The following is a 19,934-nucleotide window of genomic DNA, read 5'->3' as shown; positions in this document are numbered from 1 at the left end:
CACCGGTGGGGGCGGGGTCAGTGGGGGAGGGGGCGGGGCTAGATCAACAAAAAAACCTATGACCATGAGGTTGATCACAGGTCCCTGCAGCGGATGCCTTCTTCGACTGCGCCACCACACCCGGCATACACACATCTACCTCCCTCTCTTGCTCCCTCTCTCTCTCCCTCCCTCTCCCTCCTTCTGTCTCTCTCACCCACACTCCCTCGCCCACACTCCCTCACTCCCTCCGTCGCCCTCACTCCCTCCGTCACCCTCACTCCCTCCGTCACCCTCACTCCCTCCGTCACCCTCACTCCCTCCGTCACCCTCACTCCCTCCGTCACCCTCACTCCCTCCGTCACTCTCACTCCCTCCATCGTCCTCTGTCGCCGCCCTCCCTCTGTCTCCCTTTCTCTGTGTCCCTCTCCCTCCCTTTCCCCTCTCCCTCTCTTTCCTTCTCTCCCTCTGTCTCCCTCTCTTTCCACACCTCCCTCTGTCTATGTCCCTCGACCTCCCTCTGTCACCTCACCCTGCCTGTGTGTCAGCCCCGGATGAGACAGCTTCCTGACACACACAGCTGGCACCCAAGCACTTCACAGGTCGTTAAAGGTCATTTGAATGCTAATGAGGCTTTGTTGTATTCCACCTCATCTTAGGCCCCTGCAGCTCCACTCTGGCTAAGTGAGAATCGCCCGACCCTGGCCCCCACAGAGCAGCAGAGACTCTCAGAGTCGCGCTGCAGCAGACAATCTTTAAAAGAAAAAAAAAACATTGGTAGGATGTCTGCAAGGTCCGTGGGCCGCCAGGGAAGGCTTGCCGGGCCGCCCCTGGCCCGCGGGCCGCACTATGAGTACCCATGCTCTAGGATGACGTGGTGAAAGGGAGGCATGTTTTTGTCCTTGATATTTGGATTTAAGCGGGGACTCCAAGACAAGTTCATTTTCACGGTTGATGCGTCATTTTTAGTTGTGGATTTTTGATGAAGGACACTAGCCATCCCTGCTAAAAGGGCCAGGTTTTCAAGTTTCTGCAAACTCATCCGCAAACTTGCATCACCAGGCTGAGAAGTTGTGCTTTCAGCATGAGCTTTGTTACCAACTCTTATATAATCCAGTCCACTCTGCTTGGCTTTTTTGTCCTTGCATCTTTTCTCTGCAATTTCTTCCTCTTGTAGTTCGCGTAACCCCCTCTTAAGTCTACCAGCGCTTCCCCGATTGCCACAGTCCATTAACATCTGCTTTTCCTCCAGTGCCCTTTGAAGTAACACCTGTTTTAGACCCTCTGTTGTGGCAGAATAGCTTGCAATTAGCTCTTGAAAAATATCCTGAATCATTAGACACTGTTTCTTCACTAAAAAAAAAAGCAAGAGAAAAAAAATATATATTTACATATAAACTTCAAAACAGATAAAAACACATTGACCACTTGCAATATATATTCACGCTCTAGCCATTATATTTAAATAAAGAGGTATTGATAATAAAGGACAAATGTACAATCTATCCATAACCAAATAAGTAAGTTTTCCTTAATAGACAGTACACATTGTAAGCCTGAACTTGAACCTCCTGAAAAAAGTTGCCTAAATAAAATAGTTTATCCAAAAATGGCTGCCTTATAGTAGTGCCACAAGCTAAACGTTTCAGTCCTTTTCATAAGTGCTACATTTGTCTCTGGCGAGCAATCCAAGGCATATGTGGGGACATGCATGTTCATTTTTACTGTCCATTATTGGATTAATTAATCACAAATGTAGGTTTTTACTGAAACAGGTTGGTAATTTGTACCGTTATCCTGCAGTTGCAAACTTATTATAAAGGTTTACTTATTGTGCTTACCAGATGATTGGAACAGAATCATAGCTTTAAAATCTCTCTCTTCGGTGATTGGCCGACCAGCTTCATCTAGATTTTCGACTAGCCATTTACAAAGAACTTCCCCGGGATTGTCCAAAAGCAGGAAGTCACCATCTTTTCGAACACACACAGAATGATCGCAAGTGAAAAACAGGACGTTGAATGAAACCATGATTATGTCCTGCTAGATATAAAAATCAGGAATTAGTTTGTGTGTGGTTTAAGTTTCAGAGGTAAAATACAAAGCATATCAAACTGATTAACAGATTTAATTGGAGAAAAGCACCCCAAAAAGTACACTGACCTGGTGCAATTTCTATCTAATATGCCTCGATGTTGGAATACAAAGAAGTGTTTGGGCATGCACTGAAGGCCATTGAGGAAATTACCTAATAATCAACTTTATTTTTGGAGAGCCAGAGTGTATGCTTAGGTCTTGCTGCTCAGGGCAAATAGTAATAGCAAAGTAGAGGCATTGTGAGAGAAATAAAAGAACTATCAATAAGTGAACTTTCACACAGGGGTTTGTGACGGGAAAGTTACCTATCCCCACAGATGCATAGGGAGTCAGATGCCTGCTACCCTCTGCCCACCGGCACCCCAACATGAAAGGACAAGCGTTAAAAATGCAATAGGTTTCACCTTTTATTAAGCTAAAGGTATTAGCTTTGCTAGTAGTATTGTACGTTAATTGTGCAATATGTAATTGCTTTATAAATGAAAGAAAAAGACATTACAATGGCAAATACATAAAGCAAAAGCATTGGCATAGCCAATAGGTCTCCCCTCTGGGACCTTATAAGTGTTTTGCCAGAGGTGTTTGGAAGTTTGGTAAGAGATGCAATTTAACATAAAGGGATCCCATACCTCGTTGACACATGCAGTACCCGCAGTTCAAACGAGAAGAGGGCATGGGGAAACCTCTTATAAGATCTCAATCAATGGGGAAGGCACGCGTTACTGCAACTTGTGCGTGCTTTCACCGTATAAATATTTAACACATGATCCGAGGCAGTTGAATGCTAGAAGCGAGAGAGAGAAGGCGAGAGAGAAGGAGAGAAAAGGAGAGAGAAGGAGAGAGAAGGAGAGAGAAGGAGAGAGAGAAAAGCATTGGGCCAGGATGCTTCGTTGGAAATGCTGCCTGTGCAGCTCCCGTCGAGACCCCAGCTCGAGGTAATACATAATCCTCCATTAAGGCAGGTAGATGATTTACCGAGTCTCAGCCGCTGCGTACACACCACCACCAGGACACGCAGGCTCCTGGGGCCGAGTGCCATTTGGCCATGAATGAAACCCAATGGGCTGGAAATATTAATGCGATTTATCTTAGGGCTCGATCCCTCTGCCTCAATACTTTAGCAGTAGGTCAGGTTGTAACTGGATAATATATGGCTGGGATCGATAGTGGCAGATGTAACAAGACCGGCTTAATTTTTACAGAGATCTTAGCGGTCAAGTTCAATTAGCCCAAACAGGGAATACGTAATTGGCCCTGTCTTAATAATATATACAAACGAGTTAAAACATTGCATGCACATGGAACGAAACCAGAATGATAGCCAGTTTTGCGAAAGTAGATATTGCAAGATGTTGGAATGCGTCTGACTACGTTTCCACAGGCAACCAGCCCTTTCAATTACACAAATAGCAAACAAAATAAGGAACCAGCATTACAACGGCTAAGTTATTTGAAGCATTTATCCTTATGCTTTGAAACGCATCCATGAAAACTATCAGTGTTTTAGAAGATGTGCTGCTCTGCACACTACACAACTTGGGGAACGTGACCAGGATTCAACAATAGAGCACACATTCATTTAGTAATGAAAGCTCACTACAAGTTGCAAGGACACAAGTAATGCTCAACAATATATAGTATTCACATAAATAAATGCGTTTAGCTTTCTTTGATTGACAACTTTTAAGTTGATCGAAAACTGTTCCATTTGGTCGAGAATCTAGAATACACGCAGGTGCACTTGGAACCAACATTGGACCTACAATACGCGAGCAGTGATTTATTTTTCCTTACGGCGAAGAACTTGCTGTAAAACACATTATTTAGGCTTTATGCAATTTTCCACAACTTACACAGGCACGCACTACGTCACACATACACAAAAATACACATGCTCAAACACAAAAGGTGCATATTAAACAAGCAGGCAGGCTGATACAGACAAACATCAAACACACATAATGCACACACATTGCAACACAGGCATTCATTATAACACGTACGAAGCACACACATGCAGGGAGCTGCGTCTGAATTTGGCCCCTTAATGAAAACTCGTGCTTTCCAAAAAATGAGGAAGCTGGTCTGGGACGGAAATTGAGCAGCTGGGACCGAGAGCGGAGGATCGATGCTGCTCTTTTTTTAAGAAAGGCAGCGCTATGCATGGGGGCTCTGACCCAGGATGGGCGCGTGCAGATATAACGTGGAGCTTGCCCCGATGGACTAACATCTACCCCTTGGTAGCAGCTGCAGCACTTACCTGAGTATACGCTGGAATTGATGAAGGAAGTGGAGTTGGAAAAATAAAGAGACCGATGCCAATTCATCTGTCCCTTTTCCATTGCACTCACGGCGGTCTTCGATCTTGACGCAGAACAATGACGTAACTTCCGGCGCTCCCGGATGTGCGTAGGCTTTTGCAAGAGGAATCCTCCGGCTTCAGGTATATGCAAAGGTGAGAGAGCTGCTCTCCATTGAGGACCTGCAGTTCGAGTCCCAGCCAGCCGGCAGACTGTTGGTTTACAGTATGTGATTTTGGCATTGTGTTCGAGGCCGCTGTGCTTTTTAAAAATATAATTTAGTATTGTGATGGAGTGAATTCGGCAGTCACCATGACGACAAAGGTTGTTTTCCTTTGCAAGACCTATTCCTCGGGCCATGAGAAGGTCTGTCCGCAGTTGTTTAATGAGTCTAACAATTGGATTCCACTAAACTATGAGGCAGATTTACAAGAACCTTGCGCCACTTTAGCGTCACTTTTCCCATGTTAAAAGTGACGCAAAAGTGGCACAAGGGGCTTGTAAATCTGCCCCTATGTGTTTATGGAAATACTCTATGAAGGAAGTGCAGCCTGGGGGTACAGAAAGTATCATTTGCAATCACAGCAGCGCCTCCCGGCATTCCGCATTCATAAACAGTTTGGGGGTTTGTAGGGCTTTTGGATTTTAGGGCGTACATGGTAATTTTAGGGTTGAGGGTGGGTTTGTGTTTTGGGGGTGTAGCATCTTGCTGCACTAATGATGACACTGGACTACGTTAATAATTGTAGCATTTTATTATGCGTCCATGCAGGTCCCTGTCCCTACTCTAACTGCCCTAAGCTCGTCCCCCTAGCTCCTCCCGTTCCTGTTCCTCCCTCTAGCTCCACCCCAACCACTAGACTGCATCACAACATTACATCTCCCCCTTTGTTAGCAAAATAGACTTAGTGTCCAACATATTTATAGTTCCTCAATCAGCCACACGGGTCTGCAGATCGCCCATTTAAGCTATGGATACGCATATCCATTCCCATGGTGTGGCTTTCTCTTGTCTTGATAAGAGTCTCCTTGACAACAGGAGTGCATCTTTGAAATTGCGAGATGTTTCGTGTGATCTTCTTGTTCCCAGATTCGTGGCGGTTTCCGATAAGCTTCTGTGTGATCCACTCATCTTCAGTCTCTGAGGCGATCACGAAGGCCCCCTGTGAGGTGACCGTGAAGGGCTCATCGTGATGGCGGCAGTCTGTCTTCTTTTGTGGCTCTTGTTCAATTGACGCTCGATCTCCTTCCTGAGTGGATGTTGTTCTGGTTCTCTTCCGAGCACCGGCACATACTTTTACTTCCTTTTCTCTTGTCCAGTCGAGGGCAGCACTAACCTCCTGTTCCACGTCATGCATACCAGACAGTGATGCTATATTTGAAAAGATCATTCCAGTTTGGTTTGGGGACTCATTCGCTGCCTCTGGTTGTCTCACCCACTCCCACTCGCGTTTGGGACTGCTGAACCCTGTGACTATCTGATCAGGTGCATGTTTCCCTCTCATTTGATGCTGATCTGTCTCTGTCAACACGTCAGGTTTTCCTTGCGGGGTGACTAGATAGTCCTTTCCAGTCCGGTGTGTAATGTCCCTTGTATCTGTTTTCATTCGGTAGATCCTTTGAGTCAGCCTCGCTGACCCCATCAGGGGTGACGGTATATTCTTTATGTCGTGATATACCTGCGACTGACATGACAGGTTGTCTTGTGGGGTGATTGAGTATTCAGAGACATTGGTGTGAGATAGGTTGCACTTGATGGGAAGAATGTCCTTTGGTTCTATGGTGTGTTCGGGTGGTTGATGCCTTGGCCATTGTCGGGACCATGACTCGGTCGACTCGAAGGATCGGACAGACATGCTTTCTGACTCAGAGGAGTCTTTTGTTGATTTCCTTTGAGAATGTTCTGAATCAGAGGAGTCTTTTGTCGATTTCCAGGATCGGACGGACATGCTTTCTGAATCAGAGGAGTCTTTTGTCGATTTCCTTTGAGAACGTTCCTTTGAGAGGGTCTTGAATGGTAGATTTCTGACATGGGTAAGCCGTGACGAGCTGCTCTTCCATTCGGAGTTATCTTTGGGATGTCTCTCCGGGTACCTTTCTCGAAGTGTCTTTGGTGTCATTTCACTGGAGAGGTTGTTTGATAACCACATGCTTGCTTCTTGTGTTTGATCCCATGGTATTTCATCTCTGCCTCTCTCGCATGATGAAAATGACCTCCTCTCAGTTTCCTCGTTATCTCGGATGTCATGGATGCGTTTGTCTTCCCCTTTCCGGTGTCTAAGTGAATCAGTCCGTCTTATGCGGTTGGCTTCTTCTTCCCGCTTGTTTTGTGCACTGACATCTGTGCTACGGGTGTAATGTGTTCTCCTGCTTGATGCTTCCTCAGACTCATCTCCCGAATTTGACAAACAGTGCGGTGCTCGGGTGTGGTCGTGTACCGATCTCCAGTGTTGGCGTGACTGGTCCAGTCTTCTATAGTTTGTCGTTCTGGTGCCTTTGTTGGGCCGACTGTCATCTGGTCCATTGGTGTGATCTGTCCCACTTGACTCTTCATCTGCTTCAGAATCGTTCGCACCATACGTTGAATGACTCCTTGAGGTTGTATCAGTGAAGCTATCACAATCTTGGATCATCTCGGTCTTTTGTGTTGTTGACTCAGAGTATTTCATGTTACTTTGTCTCTCCCAATGTCTTGACTCTGTTCTGCCTTCTCCCTCCCTGTTTCTGTTTTTGTTTGTTTCTTGAGCTTTATCAGTGTCCTTGCGTCTTGCACTCGGGTGCAGTTCATTTAATATTTCCCCTGCTTTGATCCGCTCTCCCACCTCGGCCTTCCTGATAATTTCCTTTAGCGACCAATGTCCTCGAAGGATCTTGCGCTTCGTGCTCGAACTTGAGCAGCCTTCGAATATCCGGAGCCGAACTGCTTCCTCATTTGTAAACTTGTTGAAATGGCAGTATTGTACCAGACTTTTCAACCGGGTGATGAAGTTTGGCAATGATTCTCCTGGTTCCTGCCGCGCTGTGTTGAAGTCAATGCGATCATGATCCACGTCTGCCTGTGCATGGAAATGGGCACGTAGCTTCTCTTGGAGTCTTTCATAGGTCTCTGTGTCCTTTTCAGAAAATGTTTTGATTAAGCGTCGTCCTTCATGACCCACCAGCTGGAGGAGTAATAACAGACATTTTCCGTCTCTTCGTTCACCGATTGCGTCAAGAAAGTCATCCAGTGATTCCAACCACCGGTTCCATTTGAGACCCAAACTCTGAATGTCAGTCTGCGTCACTGGGGGTGGTACGCCAATGCAGGGATTGGACAGTCGAGTTGCTTTTCCCACCGCCATGAGGGAGAAAGATGTTGATCTGCTATGGTTCACCTCGTTTTCCGTCTTATTCTATGACCCACGGTAATCTAGTGTGTAATTATTCCTCTTTAATTTCAATTGCTTGTCTCCACCTAGCGCTGAAGCTTACGGTGAGACTTGTATTTGTTCGTGCTTGTTGCATTCCAATTAGTATTTCGTGTGTTGCTGTATTCGTGACTTGTATTTACATGCGCTCTATGTAGTCACTCCGCGCGTTTCCTTGTGCTTGTTTATGTCTGACACTGGTGTCTGCTCGGGCTTGTTTACTTCAGGACTTGCAGTTGCCTATGCATGTTTGTTTTCCCTCTTTGTCTTTGCGTGACTCTCAAATGTGCTCGTGCTTATTTCGGTGCAATGCTTGCATTTGCTAATGTGTGTTCTTTTGCGTTTGGTCAGTTTCATGTGGGCTCTTTGCTGCTGCTGTAGTGATCTACTCAGTATTAGTCCTGACTGTGTCCCTCGCATCCCTTTTCCATCTTATGGGCTTGATGCTTTGTTTGCTGTGGTGGCCATTTACTGCTGGAGGCTTGCATCAGTGTCTCTGTGCCCGTGGTGTTGGCAGGCAACCACTGGGATTGTTTAGCCATTCACTTCTCTCATGGGAGGCGTTCCTTTTTTATGCCCACATACATTATTGCCTACTCCTTGGTTTATATGTATATTTTTTTTTTCACAAGGCACGTATTTATTTAGCTGCCTTTTCTCCCTGAGCTGGTCGTAGGCCACAGCCGTCCCTTTTCCCTAAATTGCTGGCCTAGTGCTTGCCTTTGTCCACTACGCGATTCCGCAGGATGGCCACTAGGTGGCGCTGATGCTCTTTTTACTGCGATCTAGGCCTCGGGGTTTTCTTTAACTCGGCGTCGTTTGATGCGAACTGTTTGGGTTCGGTCACCTGGATCTCGGCTTGCTGCTGCTGCACACTTTGCTGAAACGACTGCCAGTGACCTAGACGCCACAGGAGTCCCTGAACAGCTGACCCTCCTCTTATCTCCCGGTGTTGAGTTCCCACAATGTGGGGTGGGGAAATTGCCAGCTGTGTACCTCCTCTTGTGTCCTGATTAACTTTATTCTCTTTCACGCTTCATCATCGCAACCCTGGCTGGGCTACGCGGTAACCTTTGCTCGTCACTGCCCGAGTACTGTACTGGGCTTCATATCATTGTCCCCAGCTCAGCAGTCCTTTCTCGTTAGTCACTCGCGCTTCACATGCTGCGCGGGGGCTGGCACTGGTGTCTCCCCGATCATTACTGGGTGGCGCCACTCGCGCTGCGGGCTTCTCTGTGCCCATCCGCTCTTATGGCTGCCTTCACAACTATCTTATCTTCCGTTCCTCCGCCGCCACAGCCTCACAATTCACATACAGCGCGGCGGTGGAGGGGTGCTGGGTCGCACACTACTCTAGTGCCTTGGACAGCCTATGCCCCTTCCGGTTGTGCTGGGGCGCTTGTCAGTCGTGGGGCAATCGCGGGTGGGCTCCGCTTTACTTATTCGGCGCCCGGCAGCTCTTCACACGCTGCGGGCGCTCCTCTTTCAATCATTCACCAGCAGGCAGGCCGCGGATGGGCTCCGCGAGTCCTGCTTTATTGTTAGGCACTCGCTGTTGTCACTCTCACTTTAGGGGGTACAGCGTACAGTTTATATCGGGTGGGCTCCGCTTTTGACTTTCGCATACGTCCGCTCACCTTCGACCACCGGGCCTGTTCGACCACGCGAGTGGGCTCCCCTTTGGTCTCCTTGTCTTCTTAGGGCACCGCCACGGCAGGGCGGACTACGGCAGGCGGGAGAGGTGCAGGGCGAGCTCCCGATGTCGCTACTGCAGCCTCACTTCCTTACACATCTAATGGGGCCACTTTCAGCGTGCGACCACCGACAGCACCGTGTTCCACGTGGCCTTCAGGCGCTGAGCTCTACACGGACTCCGGCGCGAAGACTTCCGGCGGCTCCGTTTTCACCGTGGGATTTTCTCAGGCACATTGGTCTCAACAACGACCATACACTCTCGTGCCATCAGGGACAGGGTCAAATCTCTTCACGGGATCAGCACCGGATGCACAGTGCGCTCGATCCCACCTTCGTCGCCAGCTGTAGCATCTTGCTGCACTAATGATGACACTGGACTACGTTAATAATTGTAGCATTTTATTATGCGTCCATGCAGGTCCCTGTCCCTACTCTAACTGCCTTAAGCTCGTCCCCCTAGCTCCTCCCGTTCCTGTTCCTCCCTCTAGCTCCACCCCAACCACTAGACTGCATCACAACATTACAGGGGGGCCAGGTGTAATTTAAGGGTTTAGAGCATGTTTGGGTTTGGGGTGCATAGCTGCCAAGGTTTCAGATTGCTTATGTGTGACATGTTCATAATTTCAGTGAAATTATGAGTGACATTTCAATCACTATGAGTGACACTTTCTCGCGAGCAAAATCAAGCAATAAAGATGAAAAAAGCATATAAATATCAGAAATCGCACCCACTTGAGCAATGAAAAACTTTAAAAAGATCTTAAAACTGCTGCAATTGACCTATGTCTTTGTTGTTACTCAATATTTGTGACTGCTGTAATTTCTACTTTAATGCTCTTAGTCTATCGTAAATGGCCCAAAACCATTTGTAGTATTATTTATATGCCTTATATCATCTATTTAATTTGTAAAGCACTCTAACATCTTTCAATCCCTTTCTCACAAACCGTTCATGTGTTTTATAGTGTTGCTCATGCCAGTGCATGGTGTCAAAGCTCTTTACATCACACACACAATATAAAGACAGAATGACTCATTTGTAGGTAATCCAGTCTAGAAATGATATTTGTAGCACATCCCCCCCTGGCAACAGCTGAAGTGTTGTCATAGGTAGTTCATCCATCCAGCAATAGTCTAGGATGAAACTGAAGTGATTTGCAGTGGGCCAAGCATTCTGCCTGGTGCACTAAGAACTCCAGCAGAAATATCGAATAAGTAACTGGGGGCCAAGACCATCTAGATATTTGATATTAAAAACATCCTGCAGTGTCACCTTAGAGTACTAACACCTGCAGGCATCGGCTGCAGCTGCCTGGTAAAGCACAGGTGCCTCTGAGACTTTATGTTTATGAAGCACAAGAATGGAGTCACTGTGGCTTTCGGTAACTATCCTGTTGTTTTTACATTTTTTGTATAAATCGTTCCTATCGCATGTTAATGGAAAATGAAAAAAATAGATATTTTAAAAAACATCAAGCAGCACGAAACATACAAGCCAGACTCATAGTCAAACCTCAAAAAGTGTGTCACTGATGCCAATCTGTAACATAAAGATGACGAGCATACATCGCACAACCAATATCAGAACATTGAGGACGTTTGTACATCATGCCACGTGCCTTGGTGCACTTTTCTAGATGAAACAAAGGTAGCAACATCCACAGGCAAGTAGCAAGCTGAGCTCTTGCAGTGAGTAAAATCACTAACCAGATCGCAACATTTAAGGGTAAAGGATAAGGTGGAACTGAAATTAACTCTAGGTAAATTCATTTATGCAAAAAAGGTGGCTACGGACAAAATCTCCGTTGTGTGGCATCCAAACTTGTGTGGTCTCCAGGGCATAGATTTTCAGCGTGGGCACAAAAGTAAAGGAGGCATCAAATTGTGATGAAAATTGAGACATAAAAGGGTTTAAGTAAATAGCACTGTAACACAGGTAAATACACAATGCTCTGTGGATACTCAAGAAGGGATTCGATCATAATTTACATTTTATAAATCCATGATGAATAATAGTTTTCTATATTGCGGGATCCTGAGAATAATACATAACCCTCTTAGTTGGCATTATGTTCAGGCTGACCAAAGTACTTACTTCTCTGTTCTGTAGTGTGGCTGGTAGTCGCGACGTTGCAGCCCACTGAGTCCTATGGCACTTTGTCTACTCTGAGTGTCATGTTCGGTGCAGTGGCGACGGTCAGCACAGCACTGACTGCAGCTTCCCGCAACGCCCGAGGCCTCGACCCCTGCACTGCCATGATGATATGAGTGTTGAAACTGCCTTCCTGTCCGGTCCAAAGAAGCCCCGGGAATAAATATGCGCAGGCAGCAGCCATTTATTATGCCATGTCACTGGGACAGCAGTCAGCACACCACCCAACTCGAGTCGAGCCCCCCGGCTGCCTCTTCCTGAATCTGACCTCACTTCCGAACAGGCGCGGCGCGGGCGGGAATTTCTAAGGCCAGAGGCAGCAGGGCAAAAAGTAACATTGTAGCAAGCAGCACAATGTGTTCGAAATTATTAAATGTTTACTGAGCCTGCTGGCAAGTCCCTAAAGGGAGCTCAGTAGCAGAGCCGGTGCGTGTGCTAGCAGCCTGATAACCAGTTTCAGCACTGGTACAGCAAAGTGACACAGTGGCATTTAAATGCGTGACAACGTATTTCAGTGCGATGATGCGGAACACCACACTGAAATGCGTTGGTGTTACACGTGAAGCGTGATACTTGACAGGCATGGGGGTGCGAGGGTTAATTTTAGGGTTTAGGGTGTGTTTGGGTTTTAGGGTACAAGGGTTAATATTAGGGTTTAGGGTGTGTTTGTGTTTGGTGTGCAAGGGTTGATTTGGGGGTTCAGGGTGTGTTTGGGTTTTGGGGTGCCAGGGTTAATTTTTGGGTTTGGGGTGCAAGGGTTAATTTGGGGGTTCAGGGTGTGTTTGGGTTTTGGGGTGTCAGGGTTAATTTTATATTGGGGATCAGGGTGTGTTTGGGTTTTAGGGTGCAAGGGTTAATTTGGGGGTTCAGGGTGTGTTTGGGTTTTGGGGTGCCAGGGTTAATTTTAGGGTTTAGGGTGTGTTTGGGTTTTGGGGTGCAAGGGTTAATTTTAGGGTTTATGGTGTGTTTGGGTTTTGGGTGCAAGGGTTAATTTGGGGGTTCAGGTTGTGTTTGGGTTTTGGGGTGCAAGGGTTAATTTGGGGGTTCAGGGTGTGTTTGGGTTTTGGGGTGCCATGGTTAATTTTAGGGTTTAAGGTGTGTTTGGGATGCAAGGGTTAATTTGGGGGTTCAGAGTGTGTTTGGGTTTTGGGGTGCCAGGGTTAATTTTAGGGTTTAGGGTGTGTTTGGGTTTTGGGGTGCCAGGGTTAATTTTAGGGTTTAGGGTGTGTTTGGGTTTTGGCATGCAAGGGTTAATTTGGGGGTTCATGGTGTGTTTGGGTTTTGGGGTGCCAGGGTTAATTTTAGGGTTTAGGGTGAGTTTGGGTTTTGGGGTGCAAGGTGTAGTATTCCATGTGTATTCTCCTTTAACATTCCTTTTAGAATTGTTATGATTCTTATCTCTTTGTACATTCTGTATCTGGGAGTTGGGCACTTCAAGTGGGACCTTTGGGATCTGTGGTTGTCTAAGCTGTTTTGCCTGAATAAACTTCCTTCTTCTACATTTCCTGACTATGTGATTACTTCACATTCTTGGCGACGATGTGGGATTTATAAAGAAGAAGAATCCAAAGAAGAAGAACTTTTCAAGAAGATAATTATTTTTTTTCTTCTCTGGCAAACAGCGTTCACTGTTCTCATAAGGTATTTATATTTATTTGTGTGTATTGATTGCACCAGCGGCTGTTTGTAAAACATGTGCTTTGATTGCACCAGCGGCTGTGCCTTTTAAAAAAAAATGTGTTGAAACTCCTGTGAAGAACTACTTTTAAATTCTAAGACTGTATTTTTTTACTAAGGTGTCATATTTAAATTTGAGCAAACAAACTAGCATAATTTTTATTGAATCTTATTCAGTAACTCTTATCAAATATAAGCGGCTGCCTACTGCAACTTCAACTGTCTATATCTGGGAGTTGGGCACTTCAAGTGGGACCTTTGGGATCTGTGGTTGTCTAAGCTGTTTTGCCTGAATAAACTTCCTTCTTCTACATTTCCTGACTATGTGATTACTTCACAAGGGTTAATATTGGGGTTCAGGGTGTGTTTGGGTTTTGGGGTGTAAGGGTTAATTTGGGGGTTCAGGGTGTGTTTGGGTTTTGGGGTGCCAGGGTTAATTTTAGGGTTTAGGGTGTGTTTGGGTTTTGGGGTGCAAGGGTTAATATTGGGGTTCAGGGTGTGTTTGGGTTTTGGGGTGCAAGGGTTAATTTGGGGGTTCAGGGTGTGTTTGGGTTTTGGGGTGCAAGGGTTAATTTGGGGGTTCAGGGTGTTTTGGGGTGCCAGGGTTAATTTTAGGGGTTAGGGTGAGTTTGGGTTTTGGGGTGCAAGGGTTAATATTAGGGTTCAGGGTGTGTTTGGGTTTTGAGGTGCAAGGGTTAATTTGGGGGTTCAGGGTGTGTTTGGGTTTTGGGGTGCCAGGGTTAATTTTAGGGTTTAGGGTGTGTTTGGGTTTTGGGGTGCAATGGTTAATATTGGGGTTCAGGGTGTGTTTGGGTTTTGGGGTGCAAGGGTTAATTTGGGGGTTCAGGGTGTGTTTTGGTTTTGGGGCTCCCAGCTGCAGGAGGTCAGACGTTTATCTGCAATTCATTGTGCAATTATCCAACAGTTTGCATTTTTCTGGAAAACTGAAACCAAAGTGGTGGACGTGCTCTTTAAATAGACAAGCAATTCCTGTTAAAATCACCAAACGCAAAAACATCTTATTGAAAACACAATAGTACCTTTGAAGTATTCAGATGCTTATTTTCAAATCACCCCAAAGTCATCAGGAACAATGTCATTTTGTTAAGTTATCGTAGAGTCATTTACAAGTCATCCTCAGATCATCAGGAATAATGACACCTTCTGAAGTCAGCAGATACTAATTTTCAAGTCATCCGCAAATCATCAGGCTGAGCTTCTGCAGCTTGCTGATGACTTCAAGAGCTTGATGATGTCTGATGACGTGTAAATGACTTCTAAGGTAGTTGGATGATCATCCAATGACTCTGGGATGGCTTCTAAAGTAATCCTGTTTGACCTGGGGTTGCAAACTCGAGGTTGCCAGGGATTTTCCACTTGGCACAGCTCCTCTCTCCGACATCAGCAGCACCAGTCTGCCAAACTCCTGGTGGATTGCCATGCAACACAATGATACTCGACCTTGCCAAATCCTTGGTGCAGTTCACATGAGAAACCACTCAGAGAGACTGGGGGACCCTCTGATAGACCTGGATGTTCCCTCATATCGGGAGCATGCTGGACTTCTCCTGCTGCATGGCAAGGCACATTCCTTCCCTCAGCAGGCATGCAGTCCGGCTTCTTTGTACTTTTGGCAGACCCCCTGTTTGTAAAGCAGAAAGTGCAGACTTAAGCTGAAGTCCCCTCACCTCAGGGAGACTGACTGTCAGGCAGACACAAGGCTGTCAGGCAGACAACAGCCCTATATAATCATCAACTCTTCAGTTAATCGGCGGAGCACTCCCTTCCTTGGTTATGAAGAACTTGGAATTGGTATTATTGACAAGGGAGGTGGAGCCTCTGTCTAAGGCATCAGAACTGGTCCTGGTTGGTTTGATTTTAATTGTAACCTTTTGGCTGTTCCTCAGACACAACATGTCAGACTCTCACAGCTGGTAGTTTGTGGCTGGGCTCCAAGCAGGTGTATCTAAAACATAGAAGTGGGAGATCTCTGTACCTGACTGTCACCAGCCTTACTAAAGCATGAGAAGGAGACCGACAAAAGGGTTGGTTCTGCCTATAAAGTTCCTTACCTCGAACAACACACTGCAGTCCCAATTCTCAACTTGAGCATCTATCAAATGATAGTACTGAGGAAGAACCAATCAGCAGGTTTTTGCTAACAAGGTTGTCATCGAGTTTCTAAATGTAGGCCTGCCTTTATCCTCCCTTACTTCAATGTCTGGGTCTCCACCCTCCAACAACAGTACAGCTCCACAGTCTGGGAAAACTGTCTCCATCCTCCATCTTGTGCCATGGTAAACCATGGGCATCCAAAAAATTATACTCTGACACATAAAGAGACCTACTACCTTACATGTGCTACACATTCCCTGCACACACATGCACTCATAACACTGTATGCTGCCGCTACAACTATGTGTCGCTCCCAGGCATGGACTTCACTGTGTTCGCTGTGAAGGTAGGATCTTGTTTTAACAGAAACAGGCTTAGGCCTTTTGGCGTACTCTATATTAGCGTGATGCTAGGACCAAACACAAGTCAAGATTTTAGTTTCACATACAGCTGGGCTGGGGAACACACCCACTTACTATGCAGGGAGCATTCTTGTCCCAACAGTAAGTGATAGCTATGTCTGTGGGTGACATCAGTACAATAACCCTAGTGCTATTAAAAAATATAGCTGATGTGCGTGTGTGTGTATATATATATATATATATATATATATATAAGTACGTGTGTGTATATGTATGTGTATGTGTAACAAGCAACTTTGTGGGATATGGGACAAGGCGAGTGTCTGGTTAGTGCATAAGGGAGTTATGGAGCTCATTTAAATCTCTAGATAGTAGTAAGTAATTGACATAATGTGTTTAGTACTTGTGCAACTTCAGCTGACAAGTTTTATATGTCTGAGAACAGGAGCAGTACAATCTGTTTTGAAGTGTATATCATTAGCAGGGTACGTTTATGGGCACACATAAAAAAAGTTATGTTCATCTAGAGTTGATGGGGATCACTTTATATGGGATCCCCCTTCTTAAGCATCTTCCAGTCTTCGAACTTGTGTCCTAGTGTGATCCGTTATTTGATTGGGGTAGAAGGAAATGGTACTAGAGGGCAGGGTCCCACCAATAACATGTTTACTGAATGTTTTTTTTCTAGCACCAAATTCTTTATATTTTCACTGCCTTAGACTGCAAGTTGGGAAGAACAGCACAAATATGAGCACTTTAGGAAGCTAAGCCTTGTGTAATGTGCATAGAAATTGAACGTAAAAAGGCAGAAAGAGATCTTACAATGTTCAGTCATGTGTTCACACTGAAAATATTTCTCACACAGTAAAATTGTTAATCACCATTGGCTTTAGCACAATCACTCGCCACATAAAATCCTTCTTGGTTGCGCAAATGGTTGAGTGGTATGACTACGCAGCTTGCATTTTTTGTTAGTCCAGCATCTTTTTGATTTGATCTGATTTTGGTTTTGTATAGCGCTCGAATTCCCGGAGGCGTCTTGGCGCTGCTGCTGACAAGTGCGGTGCTTCAGGAAGAATAATTATTACTGATTAATGGCGTGTAAACAGCCACGTTTTTTTTGCTTCCGAAAAATCAGGAAGTCGGAACATTTCTTTATCGCCAGTGGTAGGCCATTCCATGGTGTAGCTGCCTTCAGTAGAAAGCTCCTACCACCCCAGGCAGTACTCTTTGCTCTGGGGGGGTAGTAGCATTGCTTCTAAGGATCCGAGCTTTCAGCCTAGGGAGTACCAGATCAACTTTTTGCTCAAATAGCTTGGTCTTGAATTATGCAGTGCTTTAAAGGTTATGCGTTATGTCTTAAATTCTAGACGTTTTGCTATGCAGAGTGACCAGTGATTGGGTTACTGAATCATGTTTGGGAATGCCGGCAAGAAGTCGGGCTGCCGCGTTTTGTAGAGTTTGGAATTTTTGTAAAGACTTTTTCCGGATACCAATAAAAAGAGCATTTCCATAGTCCAGCTTGGTCTGTATCAGGGAGGTAACAACAGTTTTTTGAAGATCGTTCAGAATAAATGGACACATTTTCTTTATTAGTTTAGTGTGTAAAATACAGAAAAATTGAATGCTTTCACTTTTTGGCAATGTGGAGCTTATGATCAAAGATAACTCCCAGGTTCCTTCCATTCTGAACTGGCGTTGGTAAGGGTCCCATATTCTCAGGCCACCAGGTTGGTGACCAAAAAGATCTGTTGTTTCCGAAAAATAGCACCTCTGTTTTGATGGTATTTAACTTTAGGCAATTTGTTTTCATCCAATGATCGATTTAAGCCATGCTGGAGCTGAATCTATGACACACTTCTTCCTGCTCTTTGGAGATTGATGCCACAATTTGTGTGTCATTGGCATAGGACACAACTGAGAACCCTAAGGATTTTATCAGCTTGACCAGGGGGGCAACATACAAATTGAAGAGTGTGGGGCTTAATGAAGAGTCCTGTGGCACCCCACATGGCAAACTGAATTGTTTTGATGTAAAACTGCCCAAAGCTACATGGTTTCTTCTGTTTGAAAGTTTTTCAGTATAGTCAGGGCTATGCCTCTTAATTCCCTACTCCATTAGTTGGTTGATCAGGATAGTGTGGTTAACCTTGTCAAAAGCAGCCGAAAGATTGAGTAGGATCAGGACGGCTTGTCCACCTTTATCCATGGTCTATCTGAGTTCAGCGGCGGCAAGCAAGGCCATTTCTGTGCTGTGAGCCTTCCTAAAACCATATCGGAAGGGTTCCAGAAAATTGTGGCAGTTGATGCAGGCCATCAATTCATTATGTAATGCTTTTTCCATTAGGTTGGCCGGGAAAGGGAGTCTAGAGATGGGCCTATAACTACTGGGTTCCTAGGGATCAAGATTGCTTTTTAGGTCTCGCGACCTGCATTGCACTGCGAAGCATTTTGTAATAGAAAAACGGGGTTTTAGCACTCACCTAGGAAACGCACATGCTTGTGCGTGTGCGATTCATTTTGTGCTACCTAATTTGCCTTTGCGTGCGTCTTTTTATAAAAGACTGCACGCAATTGGCCAAAGGCGGGCGCGTTGCTCTGCTCACGGCCTGTTGGTGTCTATTACGCGCTTGGTGCGCGTAATAGACACCAATAGGCCGTCACGTTGTTTCAATTATCGTGCACGGGAGCGATAATTGAAAGCACGTCTCCTGTGGCACACGCGCACAACTCAGCGGGATTGTTCATTTTCATTTTTGGATCCATTTCTCAGGGAAGCAACGGCTGACGTCTTGTTTTATAGAGCGGCTCTTCACTGCTTAGCAGTTAAAATGCGGATGCTGGATGAAGATGCTGCCTTTGTGCGACGCCTCCTGCAAATAGTTAAACATCTGAACATAAGGTTGAATTTCTTCTATCCTTCCCCATACAAACAGCAATTTGCTACAGCCCTGGTAGCCCAGTATGGAAGGTGGTGTATTTTACTGAATGTTGAGATGACAGATCGTCCTCTGCCGGGGTGGGTTTTGATGGTGCCCTGCTGTATATGTGGCATAATAAATTGCGAGAGAGCTGCGAGAGAGGACAGGGCTCCGGCCATCGCGCCACCCCCGGTAGCCAAATAACTCCGCCTGGCTCAGTTATTATGCTGTGTGAAAATTTGGGATTAGACCGGTAGACTAACACACTGTAGTCTCATTAAAGCCTGAGCAGCGTTTTCATAGATACTGCCACTTGAACAGGGCTGCTGCTAATGTGAAAAGACAAAGTCGTCTCTTTTCACACTCCTTGATTATTATCTTACTTAAGGCCACTTAAGAGCACTCCCAGAGGCAGGCTGACAGAGAGCCCTCAGAGGTATTGATTTCATTATTTCACCTGCGTGCAAAAACAACAACAAGCATTTACAATGCAATGGTTTTGCCTTTGTTAAAGTTAGAGCGATTGGCATTGCTCTTGACATTATTTTTATTTATGTTTTTTTTTAACATAAATAAATGGCATTGTCATTTACAATGCCACTAGCTTTATCTCTCGCAAATGACACACACCAACACCCACAGAGAGCCCCCCCAACACACACAAACCCCCCCCCACACACACACCCACACAGAGCCCCCCCACACACAGCCACACAAAGCCCCCCACACACACCCACACAGAGCCCCCCCACACACACACCTTCTGGCCCATTATCTTTTCTCCTCATCAAAATAACTGCCACACCCCTTTCTTTGTTCTGAAAATGGTAGGTAGCAAGCCATTTCAAATCTAGGGGGCTGTGGCCTAAAGAGAACTTTCTGAGGGCATGGAAAGAACAGCAGTCTCCTTTTTCATGGATGAGCATCCCCTAGCTCGGTTCTTATGCTCCACCTGTCTTTTTTTGATACTTCCTCCATTCTTTCCATAGTGTCAACAGTGGGTCAATATGCTTTGTCCTTTCTTTCCATAGCATCATGGCCGCTGTTGGATTCGATACCAAGTACAATGCAACGGTTTTGCCTTTGACAAAGTTAGAGCTATTGGCACTTTAAATGACAAATTGTTTATTTATGTGTTAGTTTTGAAAACAGATAAATAAATGGCATGGTCATTTACAATGCCAATAGCTTAATCTTTTGCAAATGCGAGACCTATTGCATTTGCACCC

General features: G+C 45.5%; 2 protein-coding genes across 6 annotated transcripts in view; one reads left to right on the top strand and one right to left on the bottom strand.

Moving 5' to 3' along the window:
• Positions 1–464: 464 nt before the first annotated feature.
• On the bottom strand, positions 465–4,453 carry LOC147729986 (uncharacterized). 2 transcript variants are annotated; one of them, XM_086954963.1, is made up of 3 exons: positions 4,337–4,453; positions 1,821–2,022; positions 465–1,332 (listed from the first exon to the last, which is right to left on the bottom strand). In XM_086954963.1, the coding sequence occupies exons 2-3, from the start codon at positions 2,008–2,010 to the stop codon at positions 827–829; spliced, it is 696 nt and encodes a 231-aa protein (XP_086811089.1). In that variant the 5' UTR covers positions 2,011–2,022; positions 4,337–4,453; the 3' UTR covers positions 465–826. The 2 variants fall into 2 exon arrangements, with proteins under 2 accessions (XP_086811089.1, XP_086811090.1); XM_086954964.1 differs by having other exon boundaries at positions 695–1,332; positions 1,821–2,019; positions 4,337–4,451.
• Positions 4,434–19,934, top strand: part of DHX40 (DEAH-box helicase 40) — a 377,067-nt gene continuing 361,566 nt past the window's right edge. For 2 of the 4 annotated variants that reach the window (XM_086954961.1, XM_086954958.1), the window contains exon 1: positions 4,434–4,531. The gene's annotated coding sequence lies outside the window, so the exon portion shown is untranslated. Of the gene's footprint in view, positions 4,602–19,934 lie in introns of all 4 variants that reach the window. The other 2 variants (XM_086954959.1, XM_086954962.1) reach the window with 2 other exon arrangements.

This window comes from Lissotriton vulgaris, chromosome 2_1, assembly GCF_964263255.1.
Source record: "Lissotriton vulgaris chromosome 2_1, aLisVul1.2, whole genome shotgun sequence".
NCBI lineage: Eukaryota > Metazoa > Chordata > Amphibia > Caudata > Salamandridae > Lissotriton > Lissotriton vulgaris.
This window is presented reverse-complemented; position numbering and strand designations above follow the sequence as displayed.